At 52.4% G+C, this 19825-nt stretch overlaps 5 protein-coding genes across 5 annotated transcripts; 1 reads left to right on the plus strand and 4 right to left on the minus strand.

Moving 5' to 3' along the window:
- Nucleotides 1–704: 704 nt before the first annotated feature.
- CCOS01_06719 (uncharacterized protein) lies at nucleotides 705–2395 on the minus strand (the record flags this gene model as incomplete). Its single annotated transcript, XM_060454887.1, has 3 exons — nucleotides 705–1965; nucleotides 2025–2096; nucleotides 2217–2395. The coding sequence occupies 3 exons, from the start codon at nucleotides 2393–2395 to the stop codon at nucleotides 705–707; spliced, it is 1512 nt and encodes a 503-aa protein (XP_060314587.1).
- A 553-nt stretch (nucleotides 2396–2948) lies between these two features.
- On the minus strand, nucleotides 2949–4098 carry CCOS01_06720 (uncharacterized protein; the record flags this gene model as incomplete). Its single annotated transcript, XM_060454888.1, has 3 exons — nucleotides 2949–3245; nucleotides 3297–3748; nucleotides 3810–4098. The coding sequence occupies 3 exons, from the start codon at nucleotides 4096–4098 to the stop codon at nucleotides 2949–2951; spliced, it is 1038 nt and encodes a 345-aa protein (XP_060314588.1).
- A 1180-nt stretch (nucleotides 4099–5278) lies between these two features.
- Nucleotides 5279–6193, minus strand: CCOS01_06721 (uncharacterized protein; the record flags this gene model as incomplete). The annotated part of the gene is made up of 1 exon (XM_060454889.1): nucleotides 5279–6193. The coding sequence occupies one exon, from the start codon at nucleotides 6191–6193 to the stop codon at nucleotides 5279–5281; it is 915 nt and encodes a 304-aa protein (XP_060314589.1).
- A 2929-nt stretch (nucleotides 6194–9122) lies between these two features.
- On the minus strand, nucleotides 9123–11528 carry CCOS01_06722 (uncharacterized protein; the record flags this gene model as incomplete). Its single annotated transcript, XM_060454890.1, has 3 exons — nucleotides 9123–10788; nucleotides 10845–11119; nucleotides 11352–11528. The coding sequence occupies 3 exons, from the start codon at nucleotides 11526–11528 to the stop codon at nucleotides 9123–9125; spliced, it is 2118 nt and encodes a 705-aa protein (XP_060314590.1).
- A 6626-nt stretch (nucleotides 11529–18154) lies between these two features.
- CCOS01_06723 (uncharacterized protein) lies at nucleotides 18155–19426 on the plus strand (the record flags this gene model as incomplete). Its single annotated transcript, XM_060454891.1, has 4 exons — nucleotides 18155–18453; nucleotides 18509–18645; nucleotides 18836–19012; nucleotides 19260–19426. Coding segments are annotated over 4 exons (780 nt in total), but the record flags the coding sequence as incomplete, so codon positions are not given.
- Between the last annotated feature and the right edge of the window lie 399 nt (nucleotides 19427–19825).

Raw genomic sequence — 19825 nt, forward strand, 5'->3', positions numbered from 1 at the left:
CCTTTCCCTCAAATCTTGTCCCATTTCTCTTGTTCTGATTTTTTTTCCAACTGCATTGTTCTTCGGGGTTTCCCCACGAAAACCACTATTACAGCCTACTTCACCACCCTCACAAGGCAGAGCAAAGCAGGTAGGTCGATTGTGAAGAAAAGTCTGCTTGGAGAGGCCAGAGTTTCAAGCAAACGCACACATACACACAAACAACATGCAAAACAACACACAACATACCTGGGGGAGAGCGCCCGTCTGTTCGTTTCTACTGCACTAGATACCCATCGTGGACGGATTTTGGCGCTGGGAGCTTGGACAATGGGAGGCTAGAAAATCGTGCGTCTTTTTCAATGTCGTTATGAGAACAAGGCAGGCTGGGAGCGTCGTTCGTTACATTACATGTCACAATGGATATTGTGGCCAATCTGGGAGGAAATCATCTTATAGTCTATGTCGCAATGACCACCAACTACCTATCTATTTATTCGCAAGCTACCGTGCCTGCGTATCGAAGGTCCAAATATGGTGAGTTCATTGTCGAAGAGGAGTTTGTCGAAAAGGAGGAATCTGCTGAAAAAGGGAAGAAAGGGGGTATCGTATTGGAAAGTAGGCAAGGTGTTATGTGATGCTTCGTTGCGTTCTAGGCGACAAAAATTGTATGTGAACTGTAACTCAGAGATCGTATGCAAGAAGGAAAAATGCGGATCGTAGCTCTACTCGAGAGGACCAAAGAACTGCTGAGAATAGTCGGCATGGCCCTGTGGCTCCGCACTGTACATGAACAGTTCTTCCCACTCGGCATTGCTCACGTTGTTCCAGTCGACGCTGATGCCGCCAGAGAAGCTAGCGACGTTCTGGCCTTCGATTTGTTGCTGCGCAGAAATCAAGGCTCCGGAATCTTGGTATGTTCCGCTGCCGCTGGCCATCAACTCAGCATATGCATAAGGTGCAGAAGTTTGGGTATACTGTGGAACGAGCAGATCCAAGTTGAATCCCGGTGCGGTATCATAACCAGTCACGCCCTGCCAGGTGCCTGATTGGGTACCCCAGAAGTTGCTCTCTTCCTCGTTGTAGGGTGCTTCCCATGGCGCAAATTGCGTGGACTGGGAGAAGTTGAGGCTGGGGCTCGCAGATAACATCGTTGGGTCTGCCCCTGTCCACGTGGGAGCAGCTGATGGATCTGGTTCTTGGAACGTAGTATTCTCATAGTTGACGGTGCTATAGCCAGATGGGTCCATCGGACGATCGAGCTGTGCGAAAAACGAGCTGTCAGTTGTTGGTCCTTGAGGATACTCATTGTCGATGCTATTGAGAAGCTTTGTCAGGGGTGACAAACTGGGGTCTGCATGCACATGATCTGTGCCCATTCTCAGATTCTCGGGGGTTACAGGGACTTCGGGAAGATTGACATTGAGTAGGTTCAACGCTTCATCATCATGTCCGGTCGTCTGGGGTGCGTTGTTGTTTGGCATCGGGGATAAATACTGAGCAGGGAGCTCCTGGGAGTATGTCTCCTGCGGCTGGGTCTTCAAACGCTTCGGAATGCTCTCTTGAGGTGATTCAAGCACTGGAGGAGATAAGCCTGAATCCGGGGTTGTGATCGATCCATCACCCGCTTCCTCAAGCTCATCCCGCTTTCGCTTCTGTACTGTAGAAGGGAAGAGCATTTGCTCGTAGTGCTGCTGAACAGGCTGTACACCATACGGGCGGTCGGGATTCTCCTCGAACATTTGCAGAATCTTTTCGTGTGCGGCAGCATACTCCTCTGCGTCGTTACGCGCCTGCTCATCCTGCTGTACCTCGTCGGAGGACAAAGCCAGCTTCCCGGGAGCCTCTGAGGGAGAATTGTATACATAGCTTGCCAGGACCTGCAGCATGTGATCCTCAGAGACTGAATCATCCTCATTCGTAGAAGATGTGAAGGATTGATCGTTTTGATCGTTTTCGCACTGGATGGGTGCAACCATTGCTTCCCTAAGTTGATTAAAATTAGTAACTTGGGTCACGTCTCCCGAGAAGCTGAACCGACTTACTGCCATGGAGATGGAACCGCAGTCTTTCTATTACCGCCATTGTCCGGGACCTGTCCATTGATCATTGCCGTGCTGCCAAAAAATTATCAGAAAGTGGCACTCTTCACGTTTTTCCAAGCAAAGAAGGAGAGAGTAAGGGAGGCGTAGGCCAAAAGGTAGTAGTGAAAGGGCCCATCGAGGGAGGAAACTTACCCGAATTCAGGATCATGGCCATATTTGGCTCTGACGTATTTCAATTGAGCCATGGTGAGAGTCTTGCTGAATTGCTGTTCGTACTCGCGCAAGGTGTCCTTATGGTCCTTGTCCTTGACGAGGCTGTGATGGAGAATGAAGATAATTTCTTCCTCAGTATAGGTGATTTGACCAACCATCCTTAAGGTTAGTCGTTTGTTTGCTGTATTTGCAGGTGTCTCAGGTGCATACCGAGAGGCCGTGTATCGTGGATAGGATAGCTTGGGTTGGATTGTTTGGGACAGTGTGTGAGAAGAGGAAGAAGATTTGTGTGAAGTTTAGAAGTTTGGAAGTAAGGAAGTTCAGAAGTGAAAAACTTCGGAAGTAAGGAAGCGAGGAGAAAGAACCGTAGGAGAGTGATCCACGAGTTTTCTCAGAGGGAGGGACGAGTGATTTTTGAAGACGCAGTGATTCAGGGCCACAGATATACATAGAAGATGGAAGGAGGTTCTCCTGGGGGAAGGAGCCTCCCGTGAGCTGGACACGCGGCACGGCAACGGGTTGGGACGGACGGTAAAGTTGGTTGCACCTGATTATTGTATGTCAAGGCATCAGAGTCATCTATCATTGAATTCTGTTTTGTCTAGATCTAATTCTAAAATGCGAGGGCTGGCCTATGCCATTATCCATCGTCTAACCTATGTCTTGAGTCGTCTTCAAACTCGATCATTTCGCCGATTGCGCCTCTAGTCTTCATATTTGCTGCTTGCGTGCAAAGATTCCCCACCAACAAGTCACGTCGGTGCCCTCCTTGTCTTCACCCCAGTCATCCTGGCCATCGAGTGTTCCTTCCTCAATGCATAGTAGAGGGTTTTCCTGGCTTCCCATAGCATCTCGGAAAGCCTTGAGAAGCTTTTTGGTGGTTTCGTCTCGTAGCGGGACCATTACAACTGCGCGAGCATCGTCTGCAATTGATAGCTGCTCAGAAAAAGCACCTGCCAGAAGCCCTGGATGACAGTCGTCGTAAAGGGGGTCAGCAGCGAGGACAACCTATGGGCTAGATTAGCAGTCTCTCCGTAGCAATTTTCAATAGTCACGTACCTTGAACTGGTTTCGTTTGCCAAAGAGATCCTGATTAACTTCCTCATCCCCTGAGCCACCCCAAGTAAGTGCGCCAGCGTTCAATGAACCTCCCAGCTTCTCCACCGTGGCACGGTTGGCCTCGACGTTATGGCAAAGATTCGACATGATGTCTGGCAAGTCGCTGAGAATTACATGAGCCTTCCACAAAGCTGCCGCCGCAAGTCCAAGTAGGCCTGTGCCAGAACCTAATTCCAAGATAGATGGCCGCGGCTCGCCCAGAGATTCGTCAAAGAGCCGGAAGAGAGCTGTCGAACCAATAGATGGCAAGTGCTTGGCGAGAACGTAAGAAGACCCCCAGGTCTTGAGACCAAGTGAGTCGCCGGTCAGGGGCGGCTCCCGGATGATGAGCTCAAAGGTCGGCGTGAGGTCCTCTTCTCTAAAGGGCCATCGCCGAGTAATCTCGCCCATGGCTACGTGCGGCATTAGAGGCTGCGCAGTTCAGGAAAGGCAGCAGTCATTGTCAACACGTACCGGTTCTTCCACATCGTTCCGTCATCCTGCGGCTAGCCTCTGACCAGACTTCCTCCTTCTTGTCATCGTCCTCAATCCAGGAGAGGCCGCTCTTGATGATGGACGATAGGTACATCGTTACTTCGCGCCGGAAATACGCCGTGGCCTCTTGTTCATGAATGATATCAGATCGCCTGCGCTTGTGACTCCATACCGGAGGGCTAAGTTCCAGTTGCTTCAGCGTGTTGAGTAAGTCATCACTTGACGGCTTTTGCCACATCTGCGGGAAGTCCTTCGGTTCGAGTATCATGGTTGCGGATTAAGAGTCTACGTGCAGTCGTATACTATGAACACCTGAATCCGGTAGAATCCGCATCAAAAGAGAAGAAAATTGAGCAATAACGTTGACCAGAAGAAAAGGTGCGTCGTCGACGAGAAAGTGAGAAGGGGGACATGTGCCTCAGCGTCACGGAAATTTTGTGCAGCGGTCTGGACCTGACCAAAGACCCCATCGCCAATACAATGGAAACCAAAGGGACCTCACGCAGGAACCACAGCGGCAGGGCGATAAGGATCCTTATCGCTAAGCTTCGGGACCCATAAAGCGTGGGATCCAGATCTGGCAGGTGGGGGGTTGCTTCGAGGGGTCTTTCCTTCCGAAGGTACCTGCCAGTCCAGCTCACTGATTGGTTAGCCTCATTTGCAAGGCTGCCGCCAAAGACCCTTGCAACCCCACGTCACAAAAAATTCATATATAAAGCGCCAATTTCCGCGCAGAGTCTGACTCCTCTTCTTGTTCCCTTCTTCAAGCACCGTCCTCTTCAACGCTGCGTTTCTATGCTACAAACGGAGAGATGTACGCGCAAGCGGAAGTCTCTCATTCTACCAAACTGGCATATGAGAAATTCGGAGTAACTTCTTCACACCACTCACCCAATGTCGCCTGCCTAGTGCGGGATGACGGGTCTGCCCGCGAGGGTCTGGCGTGACTTCACGTCTGCAATTGGCATCAGAAAAGCAGGGCTCGGGCCGTTCTCATGTATACCCTAATTCCCTCTGGGGAGAGGGGGAAGATGAGCTCTGGACTCGGTGTCCCTATGGGAGAGCCGTTGCGAAAAGATTGTGCAGAGCACTTGAGTGCGATACGCAGCGTCTGGATCCTGGCTGGCTTCGGCTGGCCAGGGACTTGACAATTCAATTCCGATCATTCTGTTGAGGACGGTGCTTCATCTTTTTTTCTTCTCAGGTAAGATACATCTTTTTTTTTGCGGTTTCGGCTTCGTGAACCAAGGATACTACTGACGAAGAAATATGCCCTCCTAACAATGTAGTCTATGTCTCCCTTACTTCACCTCAAACTCCAGCGACACATTTACCGCAGACGCCAATCGCCAACTTCCACGTCAGTCAGTACAGTACAATTCCAGCAAGAAGCGATCGACGACGCATTAGAATTTGACCAATGCCTACCGCATCACTCACGACGGGCTCTAAGATCCCGACTGTTGCCCTTCGTTACTGGCGGTCCAATCTGGATCTTTGGACTTTGTGCTTCCCATGCTTCTAGCCGGCAATTTAGATAGCACGGCTCTCCAGACGTTAGAAGTGGTATCGGCCAGACTCCGAGCTCTATCGAGGCGCTCCACCAGATCTTCGCAAACGAGATTCTCCTCTGGGGCCTTTGCGGCCAGGTCGACGATATCCCTGACAGCGTCAACGACCACCTTGAATTGGCCCTCGGCGTCTGGTGATTTGTCGTCAAAGCCTGAAGCTGGCGGCGAGTTCTTCATCTGAGCGCCTTCAAGTGACTGCAAACATGTCTCCACCTGCGCCATTACTGCATCGAAGTTGAGCGGCGGCGGCGATCTTTCCCTGTCCGCCTCCTTCTTGCCTTTCTCTGCATCCTTCGATATCATGTCGACCCATATCTGATTCTTTGTCGCTGGGCTGAACTCCTTGATTTTCTCCATCTGCCCCAGGAACTTTTGGAACGCTGCGTCGTAGACCTCGTGTGCAATTTCAAGCTGGTCATGTACTTGAACTAGCAATAGCCTGATTTGAATGAGGCGATACTGGCGGGACCGGACAGCGGCTTCACGGTCTTGGGGAGCCTGCTGAACGAGCGAGAGGCTTGCCACGGCTTTCTGAACGCGCTCAGTTTCGTCTTCGCTGCTTTCGCCTCGACGGCGACCGCGTTCCCTGGCTCCGGAATTGTCATCTCGGTGTCGACCACTCGATAAGGGGCTCATGATCGGTGAGGATGCCCGTTCGTGCGGCGGCCGCACGTAATAGTACGGCGCGAGATATGCCTCAATCTCAAGCGGCGAGGGCGGCGGCGGGTATCGCGCTGGGTAGGGCCTTCGTGGGCTGTAGTGGAAAGGAGGATCGTACAGGTTACGAGACATTGCACGTTGTGGCAAACTTGTTGGTGACGTTGGTTCGCAACAGAAGCTTGAGATTGCTTCCTTTCGAAGTCCAAGAGTCTCCGGCTGGGAGCGGTGATATGGGGAGCTATCTGACATATTTGAATGGCTGGAGATACCCTGCCATCCTGCGAACGATCCTATTTCTTTCTTCTCAGGCTAGATGACCACAACTTGGATTTCCATCATGTGAAAGAAGTCTTCAGCTGTCGAGAAACGGGAGTCCGCACGACGATTTTCTGCAGCTTGGCATTGTATTGGACACAAAGACAAATCGCTCTCTGCGCCTTTCTTTCATCTTGCAAGTTTCCACTCGTCTTTGTTTAGGCAACGCTGCATATTTGCTCTTCTTGTTGATAAGGCTCAGGTATCGGACCATTATCTGTCTATTTGCATTTCCACCCTCGGAGTTCCTCAACTCAAGATAAGTGAGAAGACCCGCAAACTATCTTTTCGGACATATATCTAAAGGGAATCTGTACATCTTTCTCTTGTCAATACTTGAAAGTCAGCTTAGTCTTCGATACAAATCACATAGAATCTGAGACCTTCTTTCACAATGGACAAACCCCATCTCGCTGCAAGCTTGCAAGAGAATACGGGGCAGTCTCTCTCAACTCTTCCATGTTTGCATCCTTCATGATTTTCTCTCTTGCCCTTTCAATGGACCACCCCATCTCAAACAAACCTGCCTTTTTCGCTTTTGAGCATTGCATATCAGTAGCGGCATAGCCGACCAAGGATGACGTGGGATCTCCCAAGTAAAGTTTTCGTGACATTGCAACATCAGACACTGGTGGCAATCGCCACACCTCCAAACAAAACAAACAGACAACCCCGACCCCGGGAAAGGCTAAATAAAAGAAAAACCCCAACGGCGGGCGGGCCGGGAACCGCCGGCGTAGGTGTGGGGGTTCTGGAGGCTGGAGCATTAGCTTGGCAAACCCGGGACTCCTCCTCCACCTCCTACACCTTCCGGTCCCCCCGCTATTACGGAGTACACTAAGTAGAAATGTGACTTGTAGGTACGGAAAGGAAAGGTAAGTTTGTGACTTCATACCCGTCAGCCTGCCAACACATAGAAGGATCGTAGAGGAACAAGCCCGCCCATTCAAGCTTTTCCTGTCTCTTTGCTGGACAAAAGCCTCGGATAAAGCGTTTCATAGGGAAAGGGTCACTGATGCCTTTGGTGGCGTACATTCCGGTGTTGGTTTGCTATTTCCCCCCCCCCCCCCCCAAAGGTTTTCACTTTCTTCATTGGGATCCTACCTGCTGCAGGACAGGATCGCAGGAGGCGGGTGGGCAAAGCAAACCACCAAGTTTGCACATAAGGTGCCTTAGAGATAAATCATTTTCTTCTAAACTCTTTATGGGGCATAATCCAATCTGTCATCTGGCTTTGCTTGTTTGCCTGCAGGGAAGACTAGATCTGGATAGCGGGAAAGAAGAAAGAAAGAGAAGGAACAAATGACAAGATCGAGAGACATGCGTAGGTATGCGTGAGGTTCTTGGATCCCCCCCCCCCCCCTCCTATCCCCATCTCCAACAAGATCTGGATCAAAAGTTGAGGCGTTGAGACTTGAGAGCCTCGTACGCAGTTTATTGAGATGCTCTCCTCCACGAAAGAAACATTCAAGTTTCCCCGTGGTTTGAAGCGACGAGGAACGAAAATGCTCACGTAAGGAAGGTCTCTACCATGTAAGAAAGCAAAGTACCAAAAGCCGGGAACCCCCCCCCCCTCCCCCAAAGCACTCATCTTCCTGTAACCCCGATTTCTAAGAACAAAAAGAAAACAAGCAAAAATACTAGAACAATCCATTTCCGCTGACACATCTTCTTCTTTTCTTGCTTTGCCCACCCAAGCCCCGAGAGCAAATCTCCCAATACCCATTTTAATGAATTGCGGGGAGCTCTGGTGGAGTCGTAACCTCCCTCCCAAGCGGAAACTACCGCTGGTCCTGCGGAACAACGGGTGAGAATTTTGGGAAGCCACCTCCATGTCACGATGCGAGCAAAGGCAGGTCAGGTCAGATCAGATCAGAAAACCTCGCAAATCATCACATCGGTCATTTTCTTCCTCCACAAATGTAAGTATCTCAATCATGAAAAGCACCAGCCTGGCAATCGTCGCGTGCCAAAAAAGAAAAGAAAAAGTATCTGTACGGATATCCGGCCCCGTATTATCCAGAAAATGGAGGAGAGATGAAGGAGTAGGCGCACGGCCGTTTTCGACAGGACAAACAGCCAAGGATTTGCAGGTCTGCAGCCAGGGGGCGGGGGTCCCGTCATGACGTTGACACCCTGTATGAACAAACGCCGCCTCGTTTCTCAGCATTCGTAAGGATACACCGCATCATCACTGCTGTCGACTCAAGCTGCGGGTATCACCAGGACCAGTAGTCTCAATTCAAATCAACCAGTCATAGTCAGGCAATGTAATCGTTCAAATGACTTTCATTTGGATACTGTTCTGTTTTGTGTAGCTGACTACCACCTGGTATCGATCAAAATGAAGAAGACAAGAAAGTGAGTATCTCCAAAAGGGAAATATTCCTGGCCCGCATCCACGGTTTACCAGTTGGCTGGTTTTTTTTCCAGAGTCCATGCAATCCTATATGCTGGTCGCCAATGCCCGTTCCGTCCCCTGTGATGCAATCCCAGCCCAAGTGAAAAGAAAAGGAAAAAGGTGAGAAAATCATTTCGCTGTTGCTGATGCTTTCAAGTGGCCGTCCAGTCGAGGACTCTCTTGAGATGTCCCGAAAAATTATCGCTTTTTCCAAAGAAATCCCAAAACACGTTTCTGCGCCTTCGCCTTTTTGGCTGGGGCTTCTTTCGCCGTCTTCTTCGTCGATACGTTGCTCTTAGAAAGCGGCCGTTCAATCAGTTTGCAATTGTCCTTCTTGGTCCCTCCCTAAGCGACCGCGATGGGGGCGCTGCTGGGGACGCTGTTTGGAGGCGGGCATTCCTTGTAAATCTCAATCTTGAGAGTTTTCAGCCGCTGGCGCATGTCGAGGAGATCCGCCATCTTGTCCTCGGGTGGGTTGCGCATGTCTGCAATCTCCCAGTGCAGAGCCTCATACTTTTCATAGAACACCTTGAAACGCGCGGCTTTGCTGACCAGGTCGGGGCTGAGCCCGCGCTGACGCTTAGGGGCTTGCTTGGTCCGGGCGCTCTCGTTGGAGTCGGAAGATTCCATAGCCTTGCGCTTCTTGGGTGGTACTGAGTGTTCAAGATCCGATGCGTTCGTTGGCGGTGACGAAGCCAAAGGCGATGACTTGGCCGGTGATGTATTTTTGCTCTTGAGAGAGACGCCAGATGAGTTGCGGGATGATGCATGTGAGGGTTCTGCGGGCCGTTGCTTGAGGCTGACGGGCGCCTTGATGGGCGCCTTGGGCTTAGCACGCTTGGCCAAGGGGGCGCCAGAACTTGAGCTGCTGTCGTCTGCCTCCTCTTCCCTCTGTCGCTTGGGAGGCTGTGGTTTGGCCGCCTTGGCAGTCTCTCGTGGAGGCTGAGGCGACTTTTCCTTGGGCCTCTCAATTGATCTTTCCACAGTCCGCTCTACAGGTTTCTCAACTGGTCTGGCTTTTGCCTTGGGCACAGCAATCTTCGGCTTTGGTGGGAGTGCATGTTCGATCCTTCTCTTGGGGGCAGGTGCAGCTGCAGGCGCTGGCCTGGGCTTGGAAGCCACAATGCTCGCCATCGGCTTGTCCTCTGAAGACTCTGAATCCGAGTCTGAGTTGGTCACAAACTCTGCAGAGAGAACCCGGCCGTTCTTGCCAGCTGGGGCTGCTTTCTCCTTTGCCTTCGTCGGCGCAGCCTTGGGCGTCGCGGGCTTCTTGTTCGTGGACAAGAGACGCTTAACCTGAGAGTCGGCAGCCTTCTTCGGTTTCGGCGGCAACGGATTCGATGATGATCGTGACATTGTCTCGCCGCCTTTCATCTTGAGAACGTCTTCGTCGCCATTATCGCTTGTCGCATCGCTGACTTTGATCTTGGGAGGTGGTGCGGCGGACGCCTTGGCGATATTTGCCTGCAACTTGCTGAGGATCTTGCCCTTTCCTCGCTCTTCCCGCGGCAAAAGCTTCTGCCACTCGGTTTCCGTTGTTGCCAGCCGCATCTTATCGAATTGACGGATTGCGTTGTCGATCGCTTTCTGTCGGGTATCTTGGGTATCATATTCGTACTTCCACACGTCCAACTCTCTCCAGTAGTTCTTTCTCAATGCCCACGTCTGCGTATCCGGCTCGAATTGGGCCACCTTCTCCAGGGCAGGCTTGAAATCTTCGTCTTTGCCTTCCCATAGGCTTTCCAGGTAGTCGGCCGGCCGCTCCTGCACCGCTAGTTCATGTACAATCATAGATCTTTGCTCCTTGGACTTCTCGACGATTTGTTGCGAAGAAGCGTACACAGGATTTATCGACGGTGAGCTGACGGCTACCAGAGCCGGTGACCCTGAGGGCGATGACTTGCCGCCACCATTGCCGTATGACGCCATGCTCGACAGCAACTTGGACTTGGCCCCCTTCGCCGTGGGCTTCTTATTGGTGCCCGGCAGCGGCCTATCCATGACCTTTGATCTATTACCCTTGTTAGTTGTGTCATGGCCACCATGACCCAGCCACTGTCAACATACTGCTTCTTCGATGCCGTCGCCGCTGCGATGGAGTTCTGCAGATTCTCTATATCTGAGTCCATCCCGGACGACGAGGTTGAAGGTGCACCCTTGGCCTTGGCCTGCTCGCCCTTCTTGGGAGCCTCGGAGCCGGGCAGCTTCTTCCATAGTGAGGAGGTTTGTGGTAGTCGTGTAGCTCGTTTCGTCGATTCGAATGGTTTCGTGAGGAAGAGGTCGTGTGAGAATGTCGCGGAGATGGGAGAGAGGATGTGGGAACTGGACCCGTAGAGCAATGTCTTGGTAGCGAGGCAGCATTAGTATCTGTCAACGAACAGCGCTTCCGCTAGCGGGCGGGACTCGTTTGTGTTGGCATCGGACGGCAGCAGATGTCCCAGATGGGCAGCGGTGCACTGCTTTCTTCGCCTTGCATACAGGTACAAGTGCCAGCTCTTCCCGTCGGGAGGACAAATGAATTGTTCGAAGGGGGTTCAAGAAAATGGGCAAAGAATAGCGTTGCGTAGGACTTACCGGGCTGCTCCCCAAGGACAGTTGGAGGTCCTCACCACCCTGTACACACTTGATCATGTCCTCGAGTACATGGTCAGAAAGATTGATGCAGAAAGCCTGTGGTGGTACAGGGTTTCCCGAGGCAGCCGAGCTCTCAAGAATGAGGCCGGATTCCGGAACCTTGAGTGAAGAAGGCATCTTGGTTCTCTCTCTCTCTCTCTCTCGGATCACGCGAATCAGCTGTGTTGACGGTCGGTTGCACCTCGCATGCTCCGGCTCAGCTTTCGCCTTGCGAGCAAATATTTCGAGTAGAACTAAGAGTTGGACAAGTATAGAGTCGAATGTCGAGTCGGGGTATCGGCGGACAAAAGGAGGTTGTTGTTGGGTTTTGGTGGTTGAGTTGCGTCTATTATTCTCGCAGGCGGATTATGGGGCGGGTCGGCAGGACGTCACATTGCCATGGCGAGGTTGAATGTGGATTCTTCCGGCTTCGCAAGAAGTGAATGGACGAGGACGGGGCGTTGGGGTTTGAGGCTCGAGGTTTGCCCTTTTCGTCTGAAGAATGGATGTAAAGAATGATTCACCGCAGTAGGTAAACAAGCGAGAGAGAAGCCTTGTAGACAACGGGTGAGGAGGTGAAGATGAGAGTGAAGGGAAGTCGAGATCGGGGACAAGAGGAGAGTAGCGGAAAGGAAGCACAGGCGGCACAGCCAGTCAGCCCAGCCCAGGTCCCCAGCCAAAAGACAAATGGGCCGTGGGCGTGGGACTTGGAGTGAGCAGAGGGACTGAGGAGTGGGAGAGAGAGCCCAGGCAGGCCGGACCGCAGCAGGGCCACCCACCGGTAGTAATTAGTGCGGGTACAAGAAGCGGTACTTTCGAAACGATGGTGGGCTAAACTGAAAGCTCGCTGGAGAGACCACTAGAGACCGCTGGAGCCATCGGGGTTTACTGGAGCGACCGCTGTGGTTTTCTGCGGCGATATGTACCTGACTGTGTACCCACCCCCATGCGAGACAGGGTGTCACGCCTGGCCAATAACGGGTACTTGATGTGTACTTTGCTGAGTTCATCGGCTCAGTCTCCAGAGCGAAGGAGGGAGGGGCCGGGGGAGGGAGTGACTGAGCAGAACAGGAAGAAGGAGACCCACAATGGGTACGATCTCAAGGGCAAGCGGATGCTCTGACTGGCTGGACCAACGGCCGTGGCCGGGGGTCTGGTCACTCTGGCGGACGCCTGGTGCCTGTACTTCTTGTACCTCTGACCTTTTTGGCCGAAGCGACAGGGGTGGTCGGGGTGTGCGAAATCAACCAAGGGGACCGTCGATGTTGCTGTACCTTGAGCCTTGAGGTCTACGCAGTATCCGTACAGAAAGTCAGAAAACCAAGGCGGCCACTCCAGTCCAGTCAGTACGCATGCTGTATCGGTGCCATGATGACTGAAGACCACCATCTTAGGAAAGCAACGTATACGTAGACGTAGAGTGAGCCAGATAAGATGAAGAAAAGTACAAAGTGACGAGGTCAAGGTAAAAGACGTAACCCCAAATCATTGAGTCTGTGTTGCCCTGCTTTGTACCGTTCAGTTTCTGTTCTGTTCTGCGCATTTGCCGCCAAAGACATGGACGCTTGATGTCGGCCCAGCCCACCTCAGCCAGCTTTGGAGGGGGAAACCAGAGGGGAAACCTAGAATGGAAGACCGAGGTGAGGCCTGATGGAGTAAGACAGTCGACTGGGTAAGACGGTGCTTGGCGTTCTGCTTCGTATGAGATGTGATTGTACGTAGTACTCCGTAAGTTGGCACTGGATCAGTCAGGGCCAGTCATAGTCACGCAGCCGTGGTGCCACATGGGGGCAGAAGGAAGCCAAAGGGCGAAGACATTCGAACGGTGGCCGCAAGACAACACAGAGGTAGAAGCACCACTTGCGCGCGATAGTGCGAGGAGTCAAGACGAGGTGGGCAATGTGTAATAACCTATGGAGAATTTCGAAAAGCATTGGGCATGGGCGAGGTTTACACGACAACTTCCGGCCGGGGGCCCAGCCCGGCATAGCATCCGATAGCGGGCGGTCCCTCACCTCGTTCCATAATCCATTTAACCTTCACCGTATCCCTCTGAGCCTCTTTTTCACCTGCCTCCTCCCTCTTTACGAATAGTCTATTGTCTATCCGTATCCCTAATCATCCAGTTACTAAGGTATGCTTGTTCTCCGAGTCACGGGGTCCAGGCCCACCCACTTCCACTTTGACAGGATGACATTGACAACTTGAGCAAAGGACATGAGGAAACCGTAATAGATGAAAAGAAACTGTACAGCATAATCCAATCAGCCCAAATGGTGAGACGAACGACCAGAAAATCCGCTGCGCAGCAGGCTACCGGACCATCCTCTCGTCCGCATCGTACCGGAAAAGGATGACTTGAATTTTGTCAGTGCTGTCACCGAGTAGGGAGGTGGTATCTCTATGGATATTTTTGGCCTTGACTTTTCCTTTTCGAATCCCATAGTTCGTTCCCCTGTCATTCGGTGATTGGGCCCGCCGACTCACTCACCTCCTCGTCTTGTTCCCACTCCTACGAAAAGTTCCATATTCCCAGTCGCTACCCCTTGTTCTTCCTGTTCCTCTGTCTCCATGACTCCATCGCTTTCATTTTGCTGTTATGATAAGATTGATGAGAAGAAAACCAAGGGGCACTCGCTGGTGGCTGCTCAACAGGAAACGGAAACGGGAGCAGGCAGCATGTGGCAAACCTCGTCTGTGGTGGCCTGCCTTTGTCCCATCGTTTCCAGCAGCCCATGCCGTTCTTGTCTTGCTCGTCGATATCTTTGCTTCATGTTTCTCTTCTGGAGGGAAAAGAAACAGTGATGCAGCCGTCCGCCTGTTCGGGACCGGAGGTGGGTACCATATCTTCCGTCGAGTTATTCTCTGCAATCATAACAGCCCGACGTATTGCTTCGGCTTCCAGTTGTTTGAACGAAGGGCAATCCGTCCAAACTTGACACACGGCCGCGAACCTTAACAAGGACTGGATTGGCGGGCAATCAAGGGCAAAACCGCTTTGTCCGGTCCAGCCCAGTCCCAGTTCGACCGTAGCTAGTGGATCTGCCACCCGAACGTAGCTCTCGCCGTCTCAACTGTAACATTGTTACATGTTCAATACCTCAACTTTCGGTCCGCCGCCATCCATCGCCCTTGCGCTGTTGCATTTGTCTGCAAGACATCTCATCCCGTTTGGAGAAGTACGGATATACCTGCGCCCGCGAACGGGTCATGCTGGATATTGCGACGAAGAGGTCCTTATCATTATGCTCATACATCACCAGCGGTGACTGGGACATCAGAACGACGAACTTGGTGCTTTTCGTAGAGTGACTTGCTCCCACGGTTAGCAATACCATGAATTGTTTTTGTAGGAACGAAACCGGTCCACTCCCGTGCTACCATTCGGCGCTATCCTTGGGTGAAAGATGGTCTCCTGTCTCGTCCTGTTGTGGTGGTGCTGCCCTGCAGTTCCTCCTCAGTGGGCTTAGTACCAAGCCTGTACCTCGACTGCAGAACGCGGCCTGTCCTTACTTGATGGATACACAGGTTCCATGTTGCGACAATGGTGATGGTGAGCGCACTGGGCTAGCAGCGGCTAGTGCACCCCCCTGTCGGACCTTGAGTAGAGGCCAATGTCGCTCGCTTGATGAATTCCATTGGCAACGGATACTGGTCTCGACACCCGGGGAAGAAGCCGTCGGATGGGTTTGAAGTTTTGAGTACAGAATATGCCTTTTGAGTAGTTGCCTTGCTGTTCCATGGCGGTCAGGAGTAAGAATCAACGACAGGAAATAGGCGAGTCGGGGAGACGACGCCAGACTGGCATGACTGGGTATCCAGCAGGCTTCTCTGCATCTTGTTCTGCTTCGCTGGCATGGCATGGTAAGGTAAGGCGGGCTGAAACCCCGTCCGCCAATGGTGGTGCCGCTGGCTGGCGTCGCCGGGGCGGTATTCTTCTTTGCTCGACCTCTTGCGGCTGGAACGTGGCTGGCAGCTGGTGACCGATAGAATTCGTTGCACGCAACGTCGACCGCACTGCAACTGGTGCGTGTGCCTGAGTGGGAACACCCTTCCTTCTAGATGGAATGTGAAGAGGGCCATACCACTGGCAACACCCACGCCATGCCCGCATCCGTCCAAATTGGCCGGCGCGATCGCTGCTGGCTGAACGGTTCTTGAGGGTTCAACGACTGGGAGTAAGGCAGAGAAGTAAGGGTTTTCCGACCAAGCCGACCTATTCGACTTCAGCCATGTTCATCCAGATTGACCTGGGCCGTCTTCGGTGTCATGGCGGAATGCGGTTGTGTACGTAGCAGTCATTGAGATGCAGCGGCTAGGTGTGATGAGGGGAAGCCCATGTGCTATGCAGACGTTCTACTGTGGTAGGTCGCCTCGCCATCCTTCAAATGGAGTCACGGACGGACGGCCGTACCTGACCTTCTATGCTGCAGCTGGTGCGGGTCTCATGAGGATCCCAATGGGTCAAGTAGCTTGCGCTGTCACTTGACTGTTTGCTGCAGTGTCCCATCGTCGAGGAGTGTGACTGTGACCATTGATTAGTCTACCGCTAGTCTACTTGGTGCTTCCACACATAAAGTCATCGCCGGTGTTTGTATCTCTATGCCAGGCTCTTCAAAGACTCTGACATCACTCGGACAAATTCGAGGGCGCAGAAGAGGCATCCGCATAGGTAGGCGACCGGGTCGGGTGGTTAATTGGCAGACAGCATCCAAGCTCCGGTAAGTTGAGAGTTGGGTTGGCTGAAGGGAGACCAGAACGCACATCCCGGCTGGATTACTCCTAGTGTTGAAGGAAACCAATGAGAGTGAAGACGCGCGTGGGAGAGGACAGAAGGTGAGGGAGGATTGGTAGAATTATTCCGCAAGGTACGGAGTGATTTGAGGCGGACGACAGGATCAATGGAAGAGACGGGATCAACGGAAGGAGGTTATCGAATTGTTGGTTCCTGCCCTCACTTCAGTCTCGGCGGTACACCTCCGTCTACCACCTGCACCTGCCATTGAAGCACCAGTGAAGCAGCAGTGCCCAAGTGGATGGATTGGCACATTGGGTGACGATGCGCGAGTGTGCTGGGCTGCTGGGGGCGCGGGAGAATCATACCTAACTTTTGGTTGCAGCCACGAGGTCATGTACCACTGCAGTATCTGTACCTGCCCGTGGGTACCTCGGAGTGGATCCCGTCTAGAATTGTATGTTGTTGCAAGTGCAAGTACGGAGGCGTCGGGAAGGTACCTCGGGAACCCCAGTCGATCCTTCCATTCTTTTGATGCGGTCTTCGTACCTTCCTCCCGTACGTACACCAGTAGGTACGAATATCGGTACGTACCTTAATTGCCAATGTCTCTTTCCTCGACAACGCCTCCGAAGCCTCCAAAGCCTTGAGACCCAGCTGGTGTTTCCCCGGAATGAAGAAAAAGAAAGAAGACCCCCAAATCGTCGACGGTGAACGATGCTACAGACGACTTTTCACAGAGATCGAGAAAGAAAAGAACAAGTCAGAAAAACAAATACTATCCCGCCGTGCCCGCCCAAGACCCCTGTCGTCCATTCACCTCGAGGTACCCGCCATCGACTCTTGACGTCGTTTACAATTGCAATTTCTGCCGTCGTTTCTTCATATTCCGTACCACTCACAGAGAGACACACGCAGCGAACATCGGACACGACTTTGTGGCTACCCGGGTTCCCGCGGGAAGGGAAGTCACTTTAATCGGATTCATCATCGGGCCCAGACTAACGCCGAAATAGTGTTTCCCCTAACCGCCAGAATGAGCACTCAAACGGCGTGGGATGGTTGGTGCGGGATGATGGATCATGCTTGTGTCCTCGGATCCGCTGGCTTTTCCCGTCACGTCACTTCCCAGTTTCCACTTCTTCAAGGGCAGGCAGGCCACAGTCGTCGACTTTCGCAATATGTGCCCATGTTGGCGGGCCGGCATACAAAGCTTCGCCAACTTGCAAGCTATCGCGGGCCTCCATACGGGCGCTCGTCCGAGGTGACGCAGTACCTACTTACAGCCATCACGATCACGGGTCAGGCCAGGAGCCAACAGCGCCACGGCCTGGGTACGAGCTTGAGCCCCCAATGACACTCACCATCGTATGGCCTCCCCAAGCAAGGCTCCAGACTGGCTTGGTTGCTTTCGTGGTCAGCTTTGTCGTACCTACGCTACCAAGAGCATGGCGTAAGGCGAACGAAGCTCGCGATTGGCAGGGCCGATCGCTACGCAGCAGTGTACGTACCGTATATGGGCAACTCTCTAGCTGACAGGCTTGCTACACATGCAGGTTGATTTGGATTTGATTTGCATTTCGTACTCCACGTCAGGGGAGGCGGCAGATGGCAGCTGGAGATTCGGCTTGAGCCTGAATCTCAACTGCAAGTCTCGCTTGCCTGCCAGATAGAGCCGTTCTTTGCTTGTCTCGGTCGGTGCGTCTCATTGTCTCAACCTCGACTGAAACATGTCTTTGCCGTTTTCCCTGGCGACGGACGTCAAGGTAGGGATACTTCAGCAATAGTAGGTAGCGCACCTGGGTGCATTTCGGTCTACCTGCGCGACATTTCACCTTGACTCGACAATGGCGAACGCACAGCAGGTAGGTACATAGCCAGTACGGCATGCAGCGTGGCAGCCAGCAGCCTACCGACTCCCACCCATCTCGACTGTACTGTAGTGTTTGGAGGGAGGCTAGGCGGATCGGTGTCGTTTGGTGTAGCGAACATGTTGCGCTAATATTCACTCCTTTGGGTTGCGGAAGAACACAAGGCCACAGCACCTGCCACGCTTTTGTGTGATCATGGAAGACGGGCACCCAAACTGGCTTCATGCCAGGTACGGATACCTTATGCATTTGTTTCGGCGCCATCAACGAGGACCTGTACGTTCTGTACCAGTGAGTACGATACTGGCGCTGGTATACAGCAATTCTCCCACCGGAACATTACTCAGTCCAAGATCGCGTCCGAGAAAGTCGGCCTGCCATCACCACGTATTGTACCATCTACCAACTATTTGACCTCGAACGACTTTTGCAGAAAGCAGGGACCCTCTCCCGGCTTGTGAGCGAAGTATGATGCAGACGCCAGACAACTGCGACAAACTGCGATGGCCCAGTACTCGTGGCTTCAAACAGCACGGACTACTGGGCTTCGGCCGGACAATGCCATACCTGAGCACAATTCGCTGTGTGCAGCACAATCTAGCACAGAACGACGGCAGCATCGACGATTGCTGGTTACACAGAATCCAGAGTAAGATCTCGCCAATCACCCTGCCCCCGACGTTCGTGCCCCTGGTAGCTCATCCATAGATCCCTTCAACACGCGGAATACCGATTCCAAAGACTACCTGACTGTATCTACTAGGTATCGGATCGTTTGCGAGAAGTTGGCACTGCAGGAAATCATCAACATCACAAGGCTGTTTACACCAAATCGACAGCCACCACAAGCAAAGTCAACCACACTATTATTAATGTGGACCTATCCGTAGAGTCTTCTCCGTGTGACTCGGCGCCTGCTTTCGAAAACCGACCACAAAGCCCAAGGGCCATCGCAGACAACAACCCCACCTCTAAAAGCATGGGGCACCGTCAAAGTTCGGACGTTGATGGAAAACGTAAGGGAGCATCCTGAAAACAGCATAAACGTCTAATTTCTGCCTCTGTCCAGTGCTTCATCATTGGATACCGACATTGCCTCCAGCAACGCTTTAATCTATCTGCAGGTAATGCGTTTGAAGCTTTGAGTGTCAAAATCACCCTGAGCACTGATGCCGTGACCATCCATGTCCTGTAACGAGAAAACAGAAACATGCCGAGGCCGTTGGCCACTAACGGGCTCTTGTTGCTGAAAACATGGGTCAGCGTCTTCTTCATACCAACTCAACCGCGCCGGAAAAGAGCAGGAAACCCGCTACCGGCGGCAGAGAAACGGTAGCAAGTTACACAGGGGATCAGTGAATGAGCACGCATATCAATCGAATCCGACTACGCACAGGAAAGCCTCGAATTGGGCCACTGGTGGTCAATAGAGCCATATGTGTTTCCCCCGAAACGAGGACAGGATCAGACGCTGCCCAAGCAATCTATCCCGGCAACGGCTACGAAAGCAACATTTCTGTCGATTTTTTGCCAGGAACTGCCTGACCGTCGACAATACAACACTATGACAGCCAAGTTCAATATAAAAATGCAACGAGACGTCAGCTTACTGGATGACATAAGATACCTTTGGCCGCGCAAAAGCAGCTGCCGTCCGTCTTTACCTTCAGCGGCACTTGTGTATTCTCTTACCCACCTGTCCGATCTGAGTGTCTGACACCTGGCGGATCATCTCAGCTCACATGTGGAGAGCAAGCTCCAAACCCTGCAACGGAGCTCGGATGCCCAGGCCTACCAGCCAGTACATTTGCATCAACCTCACAGTCCAC

This window comes from Colletotrichum costaricense, assembly GCF_030867565.1.
Source record: "Colletotrichum costaricense strain IMI 309622 chromosome Unknown Scaffold_6.1, whole genome shotgun sequence".
In the NCBI taxonomy this organism is placed as follows: domain Eukaryota; kingdom Fungi; phylum Ascomycota; class Sordariomycetes; order Glomerellales; family Glomerellaceae; genus Colletotrichum; species Colletotrichum costaricense.